The sequence below is a fragment of the Loxodonta africana genome, chromosome 10 (assembly GCF_030014295.1).
Source record: "Loxodonta africana isolate mLoxAfr1 chromosome 10, mLoxAfr1.hap2, whole genome shotgun sequence".
NCBI lineage: Eukaryota > Metazoa > Chordata > Mammalia > Proboscidea > Elephantidae > Loxodonta > Loxodonta africana.
The window spans coordinates 28,662,884-28,685,100 of NC_087351.1; the positions used below are offsets into that span (position 1 = coordinate 28,662,884).

At 37.3% G+C, this 22,217-nt stretch overlaps 1 protein-coding gene and 1 pseudogene across 1 annotated transcript; one reads left to right on the plus strand and one right to left on the minus strand.

Annotated features, from left to right (window-relative positions):
- Window positions 1-649: 649 nt before the first annotated feature.
- LOC135232475 (olfactory receptor 4K2-like) lies at window positions 650-2,300 on the plus strand. Its single transcript, XM_064291836.1, has one exon. It carries the CDS (start codon window positions 1,341-1,343, stop codon window positions 2,298-2,300), a length of 960 nt encoding a protein of 319 aa, XP_064147906.1. The 5' UTR covers window positions 650-1,340.
- Window positions 2,301-15,618: 13,318 nt separating this feature from the next.
- LOC100664985 (olfactory receptor 4K3-like) lies at window positions 15,619-17,308 on the minus strand (annotated as a pseudogene).
- Between the last annotated feature and the right edge of the window lie 4,909 nt (window positions 17,309-22,217).

A 22,217-nucleotide genomic window follows, 5' to 3' on the forward strand; every position in this document is an offset into this window, starting at 1 on the left:
GAACTGAAAATGAATATAAAATTAAACTTAGAATGTCTTTGGGATCAGTTAGTCTAAAGTCATGAAAAAATCTTATTAGATTTTTTTTTACTCAATTTCCAATAACATGGATAATTTTCCAAATAACCTGGCTGAACTTTCTGTAGTCAAAGACGTAAATTTCATTAGACAGCTGGAAGAGTGAACCTCATCTGGTTACAAGATTAGCTCTCATTTACCAGTGCTAATTTTAATTTGGTTTGTGCCACACTTTTGACTCTTTGGTAAAGACATTGACATTTCATAGGAGATAAAGTTTGTGTAACTTTGGATGTGCCATAAATTGAAAATCTGATTTTGAAAAATGAGTTTTTAGTCCTTAGAGTTTTTTTTTTTTTTTTCCTAGCCTAGACTAGAAAAATATAGTCTAGTCTATATAGGTATTACACTAGATACAATATTTTATATATATATATATTTAGGAGGGGAACAGCATAAATAGAATTAAAGAAGGGATACTCTTTTTAAAAATGCTTCTATGAGATCATAGAATAACAAAAGTTGAGGCTAACTTTCATTTTACATGTACACCTTTTGGTCCTTAGTAGTTTTATAGAGTTAAAAAATTGATCACCCTTATAAGATAGGATACTAAGTGGGTCTTCTGAAATCACCGTATTAAAGCATTAATTAAATGCAGTGTTCAATTATAATTGGCTCAATACAATTGCATTTTTTTGGTGTGTAACAAAAACCATTGTGTTTTCAACTCTCTTTAATTTTTATTTACTGGCATTGTTAAGTAGAGCACATAAACTTAATGTAATCTTCCTCTATAAATATGGATTATGTAACTGCTTAGTCAGTATTTGGAAACCCTGGTGGTGTAGTGGTTAAGAGTTTGACTGCCAACTAAAAGGTCAGCAGTTTGAATCCACAAGAAGCTCCTGGAAACCCTATAGAGCAGTTCTACTCTGACCTATAGGGTTGATATGAGTTGATTTCAATTCGATGACAACAGGTTTTGTTTGTTGTTGTTGTTGTTGTTGTTTAGTCAATATTCAGAGGCAGAATATTACTGTGTGGGTGTGTAATGCTTATAGCCCAACATGCACTGATGCTGCTGGTCAAAACCAAGAGATTGTGCATTTGAAGAGATATATGATAGCAGTTGTTAAGTGGATCCAAAAAGAAAAATTTCCAAATTTCTGAGAGAGTTAAAAGTCAATTTCCAGGTACAATATTCTAATGAGTTATTAAGTAATATCATTATTTCTTCACATTTAGTTGCAAAAGTATTATATTTTTCCAGCTCTGTTATTTCGTTCCTTTTAAGATTAGAGAGCAGAGTCTGCAGATCAATGGAGGGATTCAACCATTCCAGAGTGTCTGAATTCGTGTTACTTGGACTTACTGATTCCTCTGAGCTCCAGATTTTCCTCTTTGTGATGTTTTCTATTTTCTATTTAATGACCATGTTGGGCAACAGTCTGATTTTGCTCACGGTCATATCCACTCCACACCTCCACTCCCCCATGTACTTCCTGCTGAGCAACTTGTCTCTCATTGACATGTGCCTGTCCTCCTTTGCCACTCCGAAGATGATCATGGACTTCTTTACTCAACACAAGACCATCTTCTTCGAGGGCTGCATTTCACAGATCTTCTTTTTGCACCTCTTTACTGGAACTGAGATTGTGCTGCTTATCTCCATGTCCTTTGACAGATACATTGCCATATGCAAACCTCTTCATTATTCAGGGATTATGAGCCAAAGAGTGTGTGTTGGGCTTGTGGTGACTTCTTGGACAGTGGGATTCCTACATACAATGAGCCAGTTAGCTTTTACACTTTATTTGCCCTTCTGTGGCCCTAATGTTGTAGACAGTTTCTTCTGTGACCTTCCTTTGGTCATCCAGCTGGCTTGTGTAGATATTTATGCTCTTGGGATCTTCATGATTTCAACTAGTGGTGTGATTGCTCTTACAAGTTTTCTGCTTTTGCTTACCTCCTACATCATTGTTCTTGTCACTATCAAGAGCCACTCCTCCAAAGGATCATCCAAGGCTCTTTCCACCTGCATGGCACACTTCATAGTTGTATTCTTGTTCTTTGGGCCTTGCATCTTCATCTATGTGTGGCCTTTCTCAAATTTCCTGGTGGATCAAGTTCTCTCTGTTTTCTATACCATTTTCACCCCCTTTCTGAATCCACTTATCTATACTTTGAGAAACAAGGAAGTGAAGACAGTTATGAAGAAGAAACTAAGTAACCAATACTTTAATGTTGGGAAAACTACACCATGTTATTCAGTACAATGAAAAGAAATCTTCTATCTGAGATTTAGTATCACAAGTTTCATTCTTAGAGGAACATTTAATTAAACTTAGAATGTCTTTGGGTTCATTTAGTCTAAAGTCATGAAAAAAAGAAGTTAGGGCTGATAGATGTGAGACATCTGTCCTAAAAGTTAGTGTAGTGTTTATGCGATAATGGTCCCATTTGAAAATTTATTGAAATCTGTAGGTTATTTTTATTAAAAAATTTATATATCATCAAAATTATGAACATAAATTTACAGATTCATAGACCCCTGACTTCTGTAAACATACTTCAAATTAAGACTCCTTGGAGAAGTCTGAGATAAAATATTGTTCTTTTGTCTTTTAACCCAGAATATTCCTACTCTGTGGCACAGCTTTGTGGTACTCTGATGGTATTCACTTGCAGACTTTCAATTAGGAATGTCATAACAGCTTTTGTGATAGCATTGAAAGTATTTTCATAGGCAAATTAGTATTATGAAGAGATCCTTTTGAACAATTTGGAACAATCTTGATTCAGTGGGTCCAATTGTTTGAGTTCTGAGTCAACTTTGAATACAAGAGAACAGTTTGGAAGATCTAAAATTTAACAGTGTTAAACTAAAAATAACAGTTTCTTAATAGGTATGCAGATCACTATCACACTTGATAAATCATATAGCAAATAATTAATCAAGTGGCAATTTATGAAGTTTAAACCACAGAAAGTAAATTGCTCAAATCCAATTGCTTTCACAACTTGGCTGAAAATCATAGACGTGATGAATTCATTTAATAATAAGACTGGGAAAATCATTGACTATTAAACTAATGATAAGTTTTTTATTTCCAAAATAAAATATCCCAAAATATTATTAGCCTTAGTATAAGTTATATGTCTCATTTGCAAAGTAATGTGGTCTGTAGGAAAAAAAAAAAAAAAATGAAAAGAATTTCAGAAATATATAGCACAATTCTCACTAACTTGTTTTTTTATTGATAAGTTATATGTCTCATTTGCAAAGTAATGTGGTCTGTAGGAAAAAAAAATGAAAAGAATTTCAGAAATATATAGCACAATTCTCACTAACTTGTTTTTTTATTGATTAGACTAAATATATTTTTGTGTATAATGCAGGTCGTGGTAGAGGATCATGTTCTTAAAATCTAGGTACTTAAGGTAAACTTGAATTTTTGAGTACTCATCCATTCTTTATATAATCAATGTCTCCCAAACACCTGGAGGGGGCGTCATGTAGTTTTTCATAATGAGTAATGCCAGGATCATCTGTGGTTTTCAAAACACATGCAGAGTAGTTATGACATACACCTCAATCATTTCTATAGGAGTTTCATAGTTTTTTCTGATGTGCATTCTGCCAAAGACCATTTCCATCATGAAAACATAAAAGTTCAATAGGCTATGTTTTAAGTCATGAGATTTTAGAACAAACCTAGTAGCTGAAGAACATAACGTCTACAGAATTCATAAAGCTAGTCCAAGGCTGAATCACCCACTGTAAGCAGTAAACGAGAACATTGATCTAGACACATATGGACCTGGGAATCAAATCTGGGCACTGTCATTTCCTAGTTGTTTTATCCTGAAAGATTCACTTCACGTCTCTATGCCTTTCTTATCTCTGATATGAGGAAAACAAAACAAAAATATTTGTTGTGATTGTTTTATACAAAGTGGAAAGAATGGTTTTTAAAAATGTCACTTCCATTTCCCTTCTTACCCTATGGGCTTCTACCCAAAATGTATCTTATTTTTAAGTAATATAACTTTAAAGAATCAATGCATTCAGGGCAAACTGCCAGTATGTAAAATGTGATACTCTAGTTTTAGGATGTCTCTCAGAGTGTACTTGCTGTGATATATGGCTGCAAAACAAATAGAATAACAGTTTTCCATTGTTAACATGGTAGGTGACAAAACTAGACAGATTCCCTGATGCTTTTGTTACCAGAGAGAATGCTCTTGGTTCTTTTCTTCTGTGTAGGAAAGAATTCGAACACTGAAACAAATAGTGCCAAGCAAAAAAGCAAGCAGAGGTTTATTAGCTAGCAGAGGGTTAGTAACGAAAGTACACTTGACCAGAGAGCGTCAAGTGGGCTACTCAGAGAGAGAGTCTGAGTGCCCCGATGCAGTCCTTTTCTTAGGGCTTTATACCCTTTTCTCTTACCTCCCCCTCTTAACATTTAACTGTCAAGTCAGGGACCCCTGTAAAGACCATTTCCTCTTTCTCTTCTCTCTTGTTGACTTTGTATTAACTTTTAACTGCCAAGTCAGGGACTCCTGCGGGGACCCTCCTATTGAGAAATGCCACCACCCCCTGTCTCTTTCTCCTCCGGATGCAAGCTCTCCCTCTTACACTTTGAGATCCATATTGATAACAATATACTGATAGACAGTGTCTCCTTGAATTAATTGAATCATACAAAAAGAATTCTGGAAGCAATCTTTTATCATGGATTTAGACAGTCGGTGAATGCCACAAGAAAAACCAAGTCCCTTCCTTGCAAAGAAAGAAATGGCATTAAGAGTGTCTTACATTTATCTTGGATACATTTAAACACAAACAACTTCCAAGCCAAATATTTAAAATCCGAAGTTAAATAATGTACAAAAGTTTATGAAGAAATATGATATTAGAATGAGTTATAAAATGTCAATTTTAATTTAAAATACTAGTTTATTTTTAACCAAATCACCAACTCTTCTTTCTTGCCTCAAAGTCTGTCAGACAAAGAAAAAAGTTAAGGTGGAAATGTATTTTTGCCTCATTCCCATTCTTCAGCTAAAATTCTGATCTTTGCTTTAAAATACAAAAACCCACTAAAATACAAGGCCTATTTATCTGTCTTTGAGGGATATATATCTTGCAATTAGGCAAGACCAATCTACTATAGGTCTGAATTCTATTTGCACCACTTTTTGTTGTGCAAATCTTGTGCAAGATTTTAAATTCTTCTAAGTCTCTATTTTTTCATCTATGTGATAATGGTCTTTAACTGCTAGGAATGTTATGAAAATTAACAAAAGCACATTTATGTATTTTGCAGTGCTTGGCATTCATTAAAGGTTAAATGAATGGAAACTAATAATATTGCTTTGTTGCTGTTGTGTTCATACATATAAAAGTGCAGGGTACTGGATTGGAAACAGAAGTGCTTACCTGAACTTAAAGGGCATGGTTTTAATTCTGTAATGGGATATGTCAATTTCATTAATATTAACTACTTAAAATTGCAATTGAAACTAATTGAGATATTGGGTCTGTCTTGAGTGCATTTCTGTATTTAATGTTGTCTACTGCATGCTTGTGTTTTTCTAAAGAAGTATTATATGTCGGGGGTTTCTTATTCATTGTAATTTTAAATATGTTCAAACGTTGCATGAAAGGAGAAAAACAATAAGTACACAATGTTCAATACATCACTGTCTTGTTTTATCACAAAGACAATTTTCAAATAAAGTATACATGGTTAAAAGAAGATGATGTATGAGGTTTTTTTTTTTTTTTTGGTCGATCTTTTACCCATTCAAAAGACTTTAATAGAATGCTTAAAATTCTTATGAAACAAGATTTATATAAAGACAGTAATTGGGAAATGAGTAATGATAATTGCTATTTATTCACATTATACATAATACATTAATAAACAAGTTTCAGCTGTGGACAGAAAGGCTTTGTCCAGAATTATGAAAATATAAGGGCATTGTTTATTTGGGGGTATGATGGAAAATAGAATTCAGGAAATTGCTAAAATTAGAAGTATGAAAGTATAGCACCCAGTTAAGAAGTTCATCTGGGTAAAGAAATCCCTGAAGCTGGAAGATATGTAGGCAATATTTACCTGAGCATTTCTGGTGGTAGAGTCCATTCCAGGGGAATTGATTAAGCCCCAAGCTGTGCCCTCTGAGCTGTCACTGTCTGAGCCTAGTTGAAATTTCCATGTTGATATATGTCAGTCTGACCATTTTTTTAAAAAAAATTATTTATTTTGTTGTCAAGAATATATACAGCAAAACATAGAGTGATTCAATTTTCTACATGTTCAGTTCAACATGTTAGTCATTCCATATTTCAGTACAATTGATAAATAATATATGTTTAATAACGTTTTTATTACAGCCTTGCTTTATAGAATAAACTGGAGATAATTTTATTAGTCATCAATAAGAGATGAGTCAAATAAATCATGAAAGAGCACCCAAAATCTAGGTGCTTCACATAGGAGAAGCTTCTACCTAGGGTACAGACCAAACTCCATTTTGTGTTATGCTAGCAGACCTGCAAAATAAGAGGCATTTGAGCCCAGCTTACAGCAATGAGGTTAGTCTACACTGACTCATAGAGGACAGGCAGGAGCGAGGCACAGCTGCAGCTGCTCTCAGACAACCAGATCACTCTGAGTAAGCAGGGCAGAGAGACAAAAAGAAACGCATGTACTCAGGCTGCTCTAGGAAGCATGTGACAAAAATGCAACGTCCTCATTAAAAAAAAAAGGTTTTGCACAGATGGTCTGGGATGAGATAAACTCATAAGAAGAGCTGTTTTTTAAATATTCGTAGGATTCTTGTTGTTATTGTTAGATGCCATCAAGTTGGTTCCTACTCATAGTGACCCTACAGGACAGAGTAGAATTGCCCCATAGGGTTTCCAAGGAGCACCTGGTGAATTTGAACAGCCAACTGTTTGGTCAGCAGCCAAGCTCTTAATCACTATGCCACTAGGGGTCCTTCATAGGGTTAGTCATGTCTTTATGTCTAAAAACTGAACCTTGTTTCCAGAAAGAGGAAGGACTTAGTTTCACTTTGTGAACTCTGTCTCCTGGTTCAAACTGTATCTATTCCCCAATAAACCTTTTATTTTATTTTAATAGAGTCTTGAGACTCTGCTCTACAACAAAATTATGATAAAGTCATACAGTGGAGAAATATGCAGCTGAAGAAGAATTGAGGAAGCTGTCTGTACTGATAGAGAAAGACCTCCTAGAAACTTTGTTAAGTAAGGAAAAGAAAAAATGTTCAGAAATGTGGAAAGTATACTCTATTCAAATAATAAAAGAAGCAATTGTGTCACTATGTGTTTGAATCTACTTGTATTTGGTTAAAGAAGTCATAGAAATAGTAAAAAATTTTAATAAAGAAGTTTGTGGTGTGTGTGCAAGTGTGAGTGTGGGTATACATGCTATAGAAACAGGACAATGGGAGCAGAGATGGGGTCAATATTCTTCATTGTACATTTTTAAAATACTATTCTGATTTTTGAAATATGGGAATATATTACCTATTTAAGGATATTACAAACAAAATGTGGAAAAAAGAGAGGGAGGGAGGAAGGAAGGAAATTACTAGATTGACTCCTGGCTCCGCAGTTTATTAGTGGTGTAATCTGGTGGTGTACAGCTTAAAAGCTCAGCTTCTAACCAAAAGATTGCCAGTTCTAAGCTACCAGTTGCTCTTTGGAAAATCCTATGGGGCAGTTCTACCTGTCCTACAGTGTCACTGTGAGTCAGAATCGAATAGACAGCAACAGGTTTTTTTGTTTGTTTAATCTTAGTCAAATTACTTAATCTTTTTATGCCTCAATTTCTGCAACTCTATAATGGTGGTGCAATGATTAAGTGCTGGGCTTTTAAACAAAAGGTTGGTGGTTTGAACCCACCTGGTACCTCCATGGGAGAAAGAAAGACCTGGCAAGGAAACCCTATGGGGCAGTTCTACTCTGTCACATGGGGTCATTGAATCAAAAATCAACTCGACAGCACCTAGCAACAACAATATAATTACATGTACTCTAGGGTTGTCATATTAATTAATCCATAATAAGAATTTATGATGCAGTGCAATGCATTTTGAATATTAAATGTTAAAACTTAGGATAGTTAGTACATGGAGGATTTTGTTGTCCCACCTCCTCACAGGCTTCATTTCCTCTCAAAGCTCAGGGCCACTAAATAGTCACTTGATTGTCCTTCTCCATCTCCTGGATCATTTGAGGGTATAAAACCAAGGTTCTCTTTCCTATAGTCTCTGAACTCACAGAACTATGGAGTCTCCTTGGTTTCCCACACTTCTCACTGCTGCAATACAGGATATATAATACCTCTCTTGACTTTTTTGCCCTTTTCTGTGCTAGAACACAAGGAGTCATGGAGTGTTATTAGAACAGAAAACATAATGAAAGCTGGAGAAAAACTCTCTGCATCCCTCCTTTTCTGTAAAAGCTTTTCTGGTAAAAGAATCGTGTGTGGGTTTCTGAGGACCCGTGATTCAAAGCTTGGTTCCATCTTTTCTTACGGTCTTTTAGGTATCAGTGATCACAGCAACTTCCTTCTCCCTTACTTCCTCGCCAGCTTTTTCATATTTGGGTGCTTTACCTACTCCCAATGAATTATCCTTGATCTTTTCAATTCTCCTCCCAGGAATCTGATTTTTGGAAGTTTTATACTTAAACTACCACCGGAAACATGGACTGGGAATCAGAAATTCTGAACACTAGGATATTAGAGCTTGAAAATGCTCCAAGAGAATCTCTAATCAGATCAGAGATTCATACAAGGTTCCATAGATAGCTAATGGTGCAATACGACAGGGTCATTTTATTATCTCTGAAATTTTTTGTCTCAATGTTTCTATGATTTTCGTGGTAGTTTATATTTAAAGAATTGTGAAATATCAAAAAGGAGAATACAGAAAGGATATTTATTTTAAAATAATATTTAGTTTAAAAAGTATACCAAGTTGCCACTTCCAACTGTGCCCTGAGTCAAGTGCTACAGTAGATACTAAAAAACAAAAACAAGCAAACTCGCAAACAAATGAAAAATAACAATAACAACAAAAACAGACAAGGACAAAGTCTTTCCTTTAAAATGACTCTCATATAGGAAATTGTCGTCAAGTCGATTCAAGTGACACTATAGGACACAGTAGAACTGCCCCATAGAGTTTCCAAGGAGCCACTGGTGGATTCTAACTGCCGACCTTTTGCTTAGCAACTGAGATCTTAACCGCTATGCCACCAAAGCGCCCATATAGAGAATAGCAATACAAAAAAAATTAATGATGCAGGAAACATTAGGTCTGAAAAAAATTAAAGAAAGATGAATACAAGAATTAAAAAAGCCTCTTTTGAAGTGGTAGGACTTGACTAAACCTTGAAGGGTAATATAATAAAACCATATGTATCATATTTGTAAAACCATCAGGATTTTTTGATACAAAAAATGTAACATCATTTTTAAATAGGTGTTCTGGAAGTAGAGAAGGGCAAAGTGACAACTGATCAGAAAAAATGGCATGTCAAACAAATTCTTTCTTTGTCCGCTTCCAATAATGAAGCTTCACGAATTTCCAATTATATCATCAGATAGAAGGCCACTTTACTAATCATTTTCTTAGGAGAGGGGCAAGGAAAACAGTTTTTTTTTTCCATACGAACAAAGGTTTATTAGCGGCAGAAAGAAAGTGAAGGCTAGTGAGCGGGGGACAGAAAGGGACCAAGTAATGTTAGCCTCTGTTCCCCCCCAAGGAAGGTTTTTCTGGGGCTTATATGGGTTTGGCAAGGATAATAGGGTAATGAATATTTAGTGGGTTTCTTTCAAGGGGCGGGTACTTCTCAGAATGGTGGTACATACTAAATTAGGTTGCATGTGCATCTGGACTCCAAGATGGAACCCATAGCAAAGGCTACTGAGACTGGATGGCAGGACTTATTATGGAGCATCATGCCTGCACAGTTCCTCCTGTGGTGTCAGTTCGATTCCTGTCTCAGGTACTTGCATCAGGCAGAATTTATCCATCGATCACCTTGTGGATGTCTACGCATGCTCCAAGGCCGGTTCCTCTGGAAAACATCTTTGGATCCAGGGCCCCTGTGCTGAGAAGCTCCTAGACCAGGGGAAGATTAATGACAAGGACCTCCCTCCAGAGTTGACAGAGAAAGAAAGCCTTCCCTTGGAGCCAGTGTGCAGAATTCGGACTCTAGCCTCCTAAAAGCCACAGCCTGCATGAGCTGGATGGAGGTCGCCACGACTGAAGGAGGATGGGGCTGGCGCAGGTCCTGTTGTCTTACTCACTAGCTGTGTGATCCTGGCCTAGGTCTCCACAGCTTCTTGAGAGCAGGAATGGTATCTTCACTCCCCTTGAATCCTAATCAACTGACTGGGGACCTGGTGCCCACAGCCTGGGTAAATGTCACTTCCTTGTGTCCCATCCGCCAGCTTTGAGGGTCAACCAGAACACCACATAAACTTATCTGTAACAGAAGAGAAAATAAGTTGCTTTATCCATATTTTAATTCAATTTCACACATATCTTAGTCCCAGAAAGCTCCAAATTGAAGAATTGGTCTGAACGTCTTCCCTCGGCAATTCTCCAAACTGCCATTTGGCGCCTGGATAATTATTAACACCAATCTAATTTTTTTTTTTAATAATAAGAGTACGATCTGTAGGTATTTTCCTGGCAGTGGTTGTGATGGTTTTAGTCCACTGTGCATCATTTGGAAAAAATTTTTTCACGCTTTTATGCTATTATAAAGTGGTTGATTTTTATAATTAAAAACTTTCAGTTCACTTTGGGCTATTTTCCTTCCACTTTTATTCATTCAGGAAATGAGTCCAAATATCTCTTTAATAATAAAAAACTACACATAAACAACAAAAAACCTACATATACACACGTAGAATTTTATACATGCTTATGTTCTCTTAGATTTTAAGGTTTTTTTTTTTTAACCAATACATTTGAAATAGTTTTTTTCTTTTAATAATTTTTATAGTGCTTTAAGTGAAAGTTTACAAATCAAGTCAGTCTGTCACATATAAGCTTATATACACCTTACTACATACTCCCATTTACTCTCCCCCTGGTGAGTCAGTCTGCTCCCTTCCTCCAGGCTCTCCTTTCGTGACCTTTTTGCCAGTTTCTAACCCTCTCTACCCTCCCATCTCCCCTCCAGACAGGAGACGCCAACACAGTCTCAAGTGTCCACCTGATACAAGTAGCTCACTCTTCATCAGCATCTCTCTCCAACCCAATATCCAGTCTCTTCCATGTCTGATGAGTTGTCTTCAGGAATGGTTCTTGTCCTGGGCCAACAGAAGGTTTGGGGACCATGACCACAGGGATTCTTCTAGTCTCAGTCAGACCATTAAGTCTGGTCTTTTTATGAGAATTTAGGGTTTGCATCCCACTGTTCTCCAGCTCCCTCAGGTTCTCTGTTGTGCTCCCTGTCGGGGCAGTCCTCAGTTGTGGCCGGGTACCATCTAGTTCTTCTGGTCTCATGATGATGTAAGTCTCTAGTTCATGTGGCCCTTTCTATCTCTTGGGCTCCTAGTTATCGTGTGACCTTGGTGTTCTTCATTCTCCTTTGATCCAGGTGGGTTGAGACCAATTGATGCATCTTAGATGGCCGCTTGATAGCATTTAAGACCCCAGACGCCACACTTCAAAGTGGGATGCAGAATATATTCTTAATAGAATTTATTTACCAACTGACTTAGAAGTCCCCTTAAGCCATAGTCCCCAAACCCCTGCCTTTGCTCCACTGACCTTCGAAGCATTCAGTTTATCCCAGAAACTTCTTTGCTTTTGGTCCAGTCCAGTTCAGCTGACCTTCCCTGCATTAAGTATTGTCCTTCCCTTCACCTAAAGTAGTTCTTATCTACTAACTAATCAGTAAATAACCCTCTCCCACCCTCCCTCCCTCCTCCCTCTCGTAACCACAAAAGAATGTGTTCTTCTCAGTTTATACTATTTCTCAAGATCTTATAATAGTGGTCTTATACAATATTTGTCCTTTTGCATCTGACTAATTTCACTCAGCATAATGCCTTCCAGGTTCCTCCATGTTACGAAATGTTTCACAGATTCGTCACTGTTCTTTATCGATGTGTAGTATTCCATTGTGTGAATATACCATAATTTATTTAACCATTCCTCCGTTGATGGACACCTTGGTTGCTTTCAGCTTTTTACTATTGTAAACTGTGCTGCAATAAACATGGGTGTGCATATATTTGTTCGTGTAAAGGCTCTTATTTCTCTAGGGTATATTCTGAGGAGTGGGATTTCTAGGTTGTATGGTAGTTCTATTTCTAAATTTTTAAGAAAATGCCAGATAGATTTCCAAAGTGGTTGTACCATTTGACATTCCCACCAGCAGTGTATAAGAGTTTCAATCTCTCCGCAGCCTCTCCAACATTTATTCTTTTGTGTTTTTTGGATTAATGCCAGCCTTGTTGGAGTGAGATGGAATCTCATCGTAGTTTTAATTTGCATTTCTCTAATGGCTAATGATCGAGAGCATTTTCTCATGTATCTGTTAGCTGCCTATCTTCTTTAGTGAAGTGTGTGTTCATATCCTTTGCCCACTTTTTGATTGGGTTGTTTGTCTTTTTGTGGTTGAGTTTTAACAGAATCATATAGATCTTAGAGATCAGGCGCTGGTCGGAGATGTCATAGCTGAAAATTCTTTCCCAATCTGTAGGTGGTCTTTTTACTCTTTTGGTGAAGTCTTTAGATGAGCATAGGTGTTTGATTTTTAGGAGCTCCCAGTTATCTGGGTTCTCTTCATCATTTTTAGTAATATTTTGTATTCTGTTTATGCCTTGTATTAGGGCTCCTGAAGTTGTCCCTATTTTTTCTTCCATGATGTTTATCATTTTAGTCTTTATGTTTAGGTCTTTGATCCACTTGGAGTTAGTTTTTGTAGCATGGTGAGGAAAATAGTTCTTTGAGAAAGACCAGGAATTTGCTTTCGGGGGAGAAATATAACTAAAGGATCACTGATACCAGGAGTCTGGCTTGTTGCTTATGGCTCAGTGCTTGAAGCTCACCCAGTCTGAGACAAATCATAATTTTTTGTGGGGGGACAGGGTGGGCATGGGTACACGGAATTGTTTTGAATCTTAGTATTTTGACATCTTTCTAAATCCACTTTTACTTCTAGTTGCATTTATTAGAAATCAACTTGTGGAATAGTTTAAACTCAGTGCAGGTAAATGAAGAAGAGGAAATCTAATTAATTAAAGAAGAAAGATGTGAAAGAAAATTAAGTGACTTTTTAAAGTCACACTGCAGTTTAAATTAAACTGATGATTCTTGGAGCTGTCGACATAGCATCGTGGAATTAGGCTAAATATTCCCTGAAATCATTTGCTATAATGATCGACACACTGAACTGTTGGCACGCAGTGTTGGGCTACTTCTTTATGGCTATTAGAATAAAGCGCTAAAGAGTGGGCTCAGATTAAGAGATTGTCAGTGAAGAATATGAGGCAGGGAGGGAGAGGGCTCCATTAGTGAGGGTTTAGAATAGGACTTGGGGTAGTCCTTTTCTCAAATTTTCTTTGTTTGGTGCTTATCCCAAATAGCTAGACTTTTTCTTTGGGGTTCATTTTCTATGCTGCCTTCCTGAAGTTTAGAACTGGCACGGCCTTATGTTAGAGCATATGCAAATCTAAATGGAATCCAGGACATTTGTTTAGCTACAGTTCTAACAGGGTGTATACGAGGAGGCTAAAATGCACCATACAATTAATAACCTGAAATAGAAAAAATATGTGTATTGTATTCCTTTTTTTTTTTTTATTCCTTACCCTGATCAGCTAACTATATGCTATTAATCAGAACGAAATATTTACAACCCAACTGAGAGACTCGGTCTTACTGACAGGTTGAAAAGGTGGGAGGACAGTTTTATAATATCCAGAGAATCATTTAATAACCAAAGAACTTTTTATTATTTTTTCATTAACATTAATTCATTACTAGATCTTCCCAGCAAACATTGAACACATTTGTAAGTTGAACTGGCTGTACTTCATCATGACAAATGTGTTTAAGACTATATATTTTCAAGTCTATCAAATCCAATAACTTTTCAAATAATTTTAAGCAAGTAACATAGTTGTGTTTTACAGTTGGTACAGGTTATATATACAGATATACAGATGATTGACTCAATATACTAAACTATATACTCATTTAGTTATGAACGGTAAATATTTTGACTATCTATCTATCTGTATTGCCATATGTTGATTTACCCATCCACCCACTTGTACGTCTGTCTCCCTATCCATCCAATTACTGATTGATGTATCTTTCTATTTAACTCCTTTCAATCTATTTGTCAATCACTTATCTATTTATCTTTATTCAGGCTAGGGAAATGTTAATATTACACACATATGCAACCTTTGCCAAAGCGGGCAACTGGCTAATTATTAGTGGTTACAAATCCTTGTAATTCATTTTATGCATTCAGCTTTTCTCCTGTGTGTAGCTCTCAGAATGACAATGACAAAAATGCCTTGAAGATAACCTGGGGGCTAGTGGGAGAGGAGAAAGAAGGGTGAAGGGAGCAAGGAAAAAAGGACACTTTCTAGGCTAGACTGTGATTGAATACCTTCATGAACTTGGGAAAGTTACTTTATTCTCTGGTCCTCAATTTCATCATCCGTAAAATAAAGAAGATTTTACTGAATGATTTCTATTTTCTAAAAATTATAGTAATTAATTATATCAAATATGCACATTGAAGGGCCACCGTTTCATGGGCTCCTTAAGCAAAATACTGTTTAGCCTGAGGAAATGGCTCGAATCATTTAGAACCTTATCATTTACAATGTTGCTTTAGATTACAAGATTCACTAAACATCACGGCACCAAAATAACTTGTACTGCTTAGAAAATAAATAAATATCCATATTTATGGAGGAATGGTACAGATTCTGCCTCTAACATGACCCTGAAAAAGCTGCTATGCTCCTGGGACTTGGTTTCCTCTTCTGTAGAATGGGGGTGTGGGTGAAATTTTTTGTACAAGACTCTAGGTTCCTTTGATGTATTTTTATCTTTGATGTATTTTTAAGATGCTTAGAATTTTCCTAGAATTTACTATATTGTTTTAAAACTCTTTAATATACTCTGGGAAACTCAGAGACTGAAGATAAACAAGATACATTTTTATTCTTACTAAAGACACATGACGAAAAAACTAAATAGCAAATATTTTTACTTACCAAGAGCCCTTCATTTTCTTCTGACTTTTGAATGAGAGAAATCCATTCATCCACACCGTTGTCAGTTATAAATCTATTGGTTCCACAGTGTACAGGCTATTCGCTAGGTGCCAGTGGTTGTATACTTTCCTCCTTAGTTAGCATTGCAAAAGATGGGAGGGAATCTACTTTTTCTTAAAACACATGAATGCCTTTGTACACTTGCTTATTCTATGTATTTCATATATAGAGACCAAAAGTTATTACTGGCTACCAGGGGCAGGTGACGGGGAGAAGGAAAGAGGGACTCATTGCTTAGGGGACACTGAGCTTCTGTTAAGAATGATGAAAAAATGCAGAGATGGATAATTGTGATGGTTGAACAACATGATAAACATAATTAATGTCACTAAATTGCACATGAGAAGCATGTTTGAAAGGCTAATATTTATATATATATATATATGCCCGATTAAAACATACAAAAACACATGAATGTTTCAAAGGGAAGATGATGCAAATAAATGTTTATATCTGACAAACGTTGAAGAATTTAAAATGTGGACTAAAATGTTGAGAATGAGTTTGATAACGTCCGGTGGTAAGGGTTAGGTTAAGCAAGGACTGATTAACTATGAACAGAGCTTAGTAACTTCTGAGGTTGATTACAGGAACAGTTCTGCCATGACTAATATTAATTTATTAAAATAGGAAATTATGCTGACCAACTGAATGAGCTGGAGAAATGCTGAACAAGAATTTCATCTTTGTGTGAGGGAAATCAAGGGGTATGATCAGTCTTGCTAGACTTAAAGATACGACTACTCAGCTTCCTCATGGAATCCTTGACATCTTTATTTCTAAGGGTATAGATGACTGGATTCAAGAGGGGAGTGAAAATGGTATAAAATACTGAGAGCACTTTGTCTATTGGGAAATTTGTGAAAGGCCACACATAGATGAAAATGCACGGACCAAAGAAAAGGGTCACAACGGTGAAGTGTGCACTGCAGGTGGAGAGGGCTTTGGAAGACCCTCCAGAGGAGCGCTGTCTCACAGTGACCAGGATGATGGTGTAGGAGATCACCAAAAGGATGAAGCACACCAGGTTCATCATCCCACTGGTGGAGATCATGAACACCCCCAAAATGTAGGTGTCAACACAGGCAAGTTTAATCACCAAGGGGAGGTCACAAAAGAAGCTGTCCACTACATTGGATCCACAGAAGGGTAGATTCACAGTAAATGCTAACTGACTCATGGCATGGAAGATGCCGACAATCCAGGAGAATGCCACAAGGCCAACACTTTCTCCAACTCATGATGGTTAAGTAACGCAGAGGCTTACATATAGCAACATACCTATCGAAGGACATGGAGATTAGCAAGACGATCTCAACACCCCCTAAGAGATGCAGGAAGAATATCTGAGTGATGCAGCCTTCAAAAGAAATGGCTTTGTACTCACTGAGGGAGTCTGCAATCATTTTGGGGGTGGCAAAGGAGGCCAGAGACATGTCAATGAAGGACAGGTTGCCCAGCAGAAAGTACATGGGGGAGTGCAGGCGTGGCTCTGACACTATGGTGAACACAATAAGGAGATTCCCCAGCACAGTGGCTACATAGACCATGGAGAAAAACAGGAAATAGAAGATTTGGAGTTCCCAAGAGCTGGACAGACCCTGTAGTATGAATTCAGTCACGACTGACTGATTGCTCCAGGCCATTCATCTTGATTTCTGGAGGGACTCTAACATTCCCAGACGAGAGAAGAACTAGGAAAAAATACAGTCATCAAACTCAAAGTGAGATTTTCTGCATAGAATGTTTTTGGTGATACCCACCACCAGAGAGTTCCCTATTGCATCCCTATCCTTCTCACAGTGGTCAATTATTTCCCCCAGTGGCCTTTCCAAATACTACAAAGGGTTGAATTCAAGATTAATTCCTATGACTTAGTGATTTGCCTTACAAGTAAAATGCAAATATTTGTGAAAGGAATACAAATTAAACTATTAGAATATTTACTCAGTTTGTGAAATACTTTATAAATTTCATAGTTAGCTGTCAGCAGGTTTTGAAGGAGAAAGTAATGGTAATAATTTTCAAAACAGTATGATGATGGTCAGAGACTGGAGGTAGGTATGTCTGAGAATCATGAGTGGTATATTAGTGGGAATACAACTGTGGAAAGAAATGTGGGCAGAAGTGGTCTCTTGCAGTGACTAGAAAAAAGGAATAGAACATGAGGGGAGGGGAAATGGCTTCAGAGGAACACCCCCTGAGTCAATTGTTTAATGGAGATTTTCCAGAATAAAAATGAAATAACCTTCTGTTCTTAGTTCTTCATTTCAGAATGACGCAGACATTCTGAATGACCCTTGTCCTGAAAAACAAGGTCATACATTTTTAAAATGTATGACATGTCCTGAACATGTAAACATGAAGAGTATAGAAGTTTCATACATTTTCATGTGTGTTTTAAATAGAATGGTTCTGTGAAATACCATACTGCCTGAATCCTGGCATTTTTTAACTGCTGGATTGTGTAGACTTTCACCAAAGGAGTTTAAACCCAAAGACTCTCCCTGTTCCCAAAGTTTATGTGGAGCATATATGAGCCAGGTTTACATTGAGGCAGAAGATGGTGGTGGTGAATCTAGGGGAAGTTATGTAACATAACATGTCTCAACACTTAACGACAGGACTGAGGAAACTGTTTCTCACTGTGATCTGGGAGGACTTTACAAAGTGCACTGAAAACTAATTGAAACGGTGTATATCTAAAATCTATGACAAAACCTCGTTCATCTTGCTACTAGACTAAGCCTTTTCTTTTCTTTCTCAAAATTGTTATAAATATACACCCTAAATAAATTATTCTAAGACTAAAGCCAGTTTTACACAAGGAACTACCCAATATTCGTTGACTTTTTGTTCTGAAGTTTGATGCTCTTTCATTGGCTCCACCTTGTTCTTCTGACTTTACCCATCCCAGAAACTTTTACCTTATTTGATTCTGCACCCACATACCTGATATTAGAAAGGTGTCTCCAGCACAGCTCTAACTTAGATGAGTGTGGCAGAAATAGCTGTGATCTGTGACTTGGAAAAAGTAGATTCAAAATCGTGGCCTAGGTATGTGAGATTGGGTAATTTACTGACTCAACTGGTGCTTCAGAATCCTCATACACAGGGGAAGTTGATCTGGATGATTTTAAGGCCCTTTCCACATACCTGTTTGTATTCTAATACCCAAGTGATACCTGAAAGCAGTGGCAACTGCTCCACAGTGGCCTTACATCAATCCTATGTCTGATCCGTGGGGAAAGAAGGCTCACAGATTTTGGGTGCTTTATATTTATAGCACCTGTATTGATGATGAATTGATTTGTGAATTACATGGCATGAAAAAGACCAGATGCTGCCGAGGGAATAAAAAAATTTCAGGTTGCCGTGGGAATTATTAAGACACTTAAGTTGGTTTTGGCTGGAGCTATATACACATGGATCTCAAAATGTTGTGATTTCTTTTAACTGCTTTATGTACAGGGCATGGAAGTGGTAGGATGGGGAAGATCACAGCAATGATAAGACAAATAATATTCATTATTCTATTTACTTTATTCATAAAGTAAATAACAGTCAACGAATGTTTGAGACTAGATTTTATCATACTCACTTGAGTTGTTATTAACTAAGGGAAGGAAAGAGAAATGAAACATGATGTGACATCTAGTTTATAAATCCTAAGTATGTAAGGAATGCTAAAGGAAACGTTGATGGCATAGTGGTTAAGAGCTACAGCTGCTAACCAAAAGGTCAGCAGTTCGAATTCATCAGGCACTCCTTGGAAACCCTATGGGGCAGTAGGTCATATTCAAGATTTATAAAAAAGGAAACAGAAGCTTTGAGAAGTTCAGTTGTTGCGCTGATGTGGGCAGAATCAAGGAAATGAGGGAGAGGAAGAGGTAGTGTTGCATTTAGGGGTTTAGATTTGGGTTTTAAGATTCCACCACACAGGGCAAAGGCAATTCTTTGGAGGTAGGGCAGGAGTAGGAATAACAGTTCATGAAAAAGGGCACTTCCCAAAATAAATTTTATAAAGCTAAAAAAATTATAGTTAAAAATTCATTCAAAAATTATATCTGATATAAAGTAATCCTAATTTTGAAAGTAGTTTTAGTGCTTTTGAATACAGTGGTGAAAAGAAGCTCATCAAGAATCTAGTAGCAATCAACAGAGAACCATCAAGGAAAAGCTGCATTTCTTGTATCCAATTAAATTATTTCATATTTCTCACCACTATTTTATTCTTTAATTTTCTTACATTTCTTAATTTTAAAAGTAAGACATGTAAAATGTCCAAATACCTATAAAACAGAAAATGAATAGTCTCTCCCTCCTCCGTTCTCACTCCTTGAGGTAACCAATGTTTAACAGCCTGGTCATATCTTCTCATGTCTTTATATAAAAAAAAAAAAGCACGTCCTTATTATTGCTTGATTTTACAAAATTTAGGACCTGTAATACACATTATCTGTCAATTTGCTTTTTCATTTAACAGTATATTGTGAACATATTTTCAGTTGAGTATGTTCAAATCAGGGGCAGTGGTGGCTCAGTGGTAAAATTCTCTCTTTCTATCCCAGAGACCTGGATTCAATTCCTGGCAGAGGCACCTCCTGCGCAGCCAGCACTCATCTGTCAGTGGAGACGTGCATGTTGCTATAACGCTGAACAGGTTTAATAGGAGCTTACAGATTAAGACAAACTAGGAAGAAACGGCTGGTGATCTACTTCTGAAAATCAGTCAGTGAAAACCCAGTGGGTCACGACAGTCCGATTCCCAACCAACCATGGGAATGGTGGCAGGACCAGGCAGCGGAGGGCTGCAAATAACAACACCATCAAATAGAGCTCATTTTCTGTTTTTAAATAACACTTGCATGTTTTTACAGGATGGATGTTCTCTAATTTATGCTCCTCCTTTACTGGACAGGGAAACTCTGGTGGCATAGTGGTTAAGTGGTACAGCTGCTAACCAAAAGGTCAGCAGTTCAAATCCTCCAGGGGCTCTTTGGAAACTCTACTGGGCAGTTCTACTCTGTCCTTTAGGGTTGCTATGACTTGGAATCGACTCGATGGCAGTGGGTTCGATTTTTTTTTGGTTTACTGGATAGGCAACCAAATTTTCTTTTCTTATTTTTACTACTGCTTACTCTGCTAAAATAAATATCCTTATAAATAGTCTCATGGAGCAGTGCTTTTTTTCTATGAATTGATTCACAATAGACATTTATGGGTCAAAGGACATAGGGGTAAGGTATACTTTTTTTATTTCTGAATCTTTTTTAATTGTACTTTAGATGAAAGTTTTCAGAACAACCTAGATTCTCATTAAACAGTACACATATTGTTCTATGACATTGGTTAACAACTCCATGACATGTCAACACTCTCCCTTCTCAACTCTGGGTTCCCTGTTACCAGTTTTCCTCTTCCCTCCTGGTGTCCAGTCCCTGCCCCAGGCTTGGTGTGCCCCTTTAGTCTTGTTTTGTTCAATGGATCTGTTCAATCTTTGGCTGAAGGGTGAACCTCAGGAGTGACCTCATTACTGAGCTGAAAGGGTGTCCGGGGGCCCTACTCTCAGGGTTTCTCCAGTCTCTGTCAGGCCAGCAAGTCTGGTCTTTCTTTTTGAGTTAGAATTTTGTTCTACATTTTTCTCCAGCTCTGTCTAGGACCCTCTATTGTGATCCCTGTCAGAGCAGTCAGTGGTGGTAAGCAGGAACCATCTAGTTGAACTGGACTCAGTCTGGTGGAGGCCATGGTAGATGTATGTGGTCCATTAGACCTTTGGGCTTACTTTTCCCTTGTATCTTTAGTTTTCTTCATTCTCCCTTGCTCCTGAAGGGGTGAGACTAGTGGAGTATCCTAGACGGCTGCTCACAGGCTTTTAAGACCCCAGATGCTCTCACCAAAGTAGAGTGTAGAAGTTTTTTTTTTTTTTTTATAAATTATGTTATGTCAATCAAACTAAATGTTCCCTAAGACCATGGTCCCCACAGCCCTCAGCCCAGCAATTTGGTCCCTCAGGTTTGGATGTGTCTATGGAGCTACCATGACCTTGCCTTGTACAGGTTGTGCTGGCTTCCCCAGTATTGTGTACTGTCTCACCCTTCACCGATGTTTCCACTTATCTATTGTCTATTAAGTGTTTTCCCATCCCCACCCCTCCTCTCCCTCGTAACCACCAAAGAATTTTTCATTTTGTATGTAAAACTTTTCGTGAGCTTTTATAGTAGTGATCTCATGCAATATTTGTCTTTTTGTGATTGACTTATTTCACTCAGCATAACAACAACCCTGTGCTGTCGAGTCGATTCCGACTCATAGCGACCCTATAGAATAGTGTCCTCCAAATTTCTCCATGTTATGAGATGCTTCATAGGTTCATCAATGTTCTTTGTTGTTGGGTAATACTCCACAGTGTGTATGTACCAGAATTTGTTTATCCATTCATGTGTTGATGGGCATCTAGGTTGTTTCTGTCTTTTTGCTATTGTGAACAATGCTGCAATGAACATGGGTGTGCATATGTCTATTCGTGTGATGGCTCTTATTTCTCTAGGGTATATTCTTAGGAGTGGGATTGGTGTATCATACTGTATTTCTATTTCTAGCTTCCAAAGAAAGCACCATATTGTTTTCCAAAATGGTTGCATCATTTTGCATTCCCACCAGCAGTGCATAAGAGTTCCAATCTCCCTACAGCCTCTCCAGCATTTGTTTTTTCTTGTTTTATTGATTCCTGCCAGTAGTGCAGGGGTGAGATGGTACCTCGTTGTGGTTTTGATTTGCATTTCTATGATGTCTAGAGATCGTGTTTCCTCATGTGTCTGCTGGCTG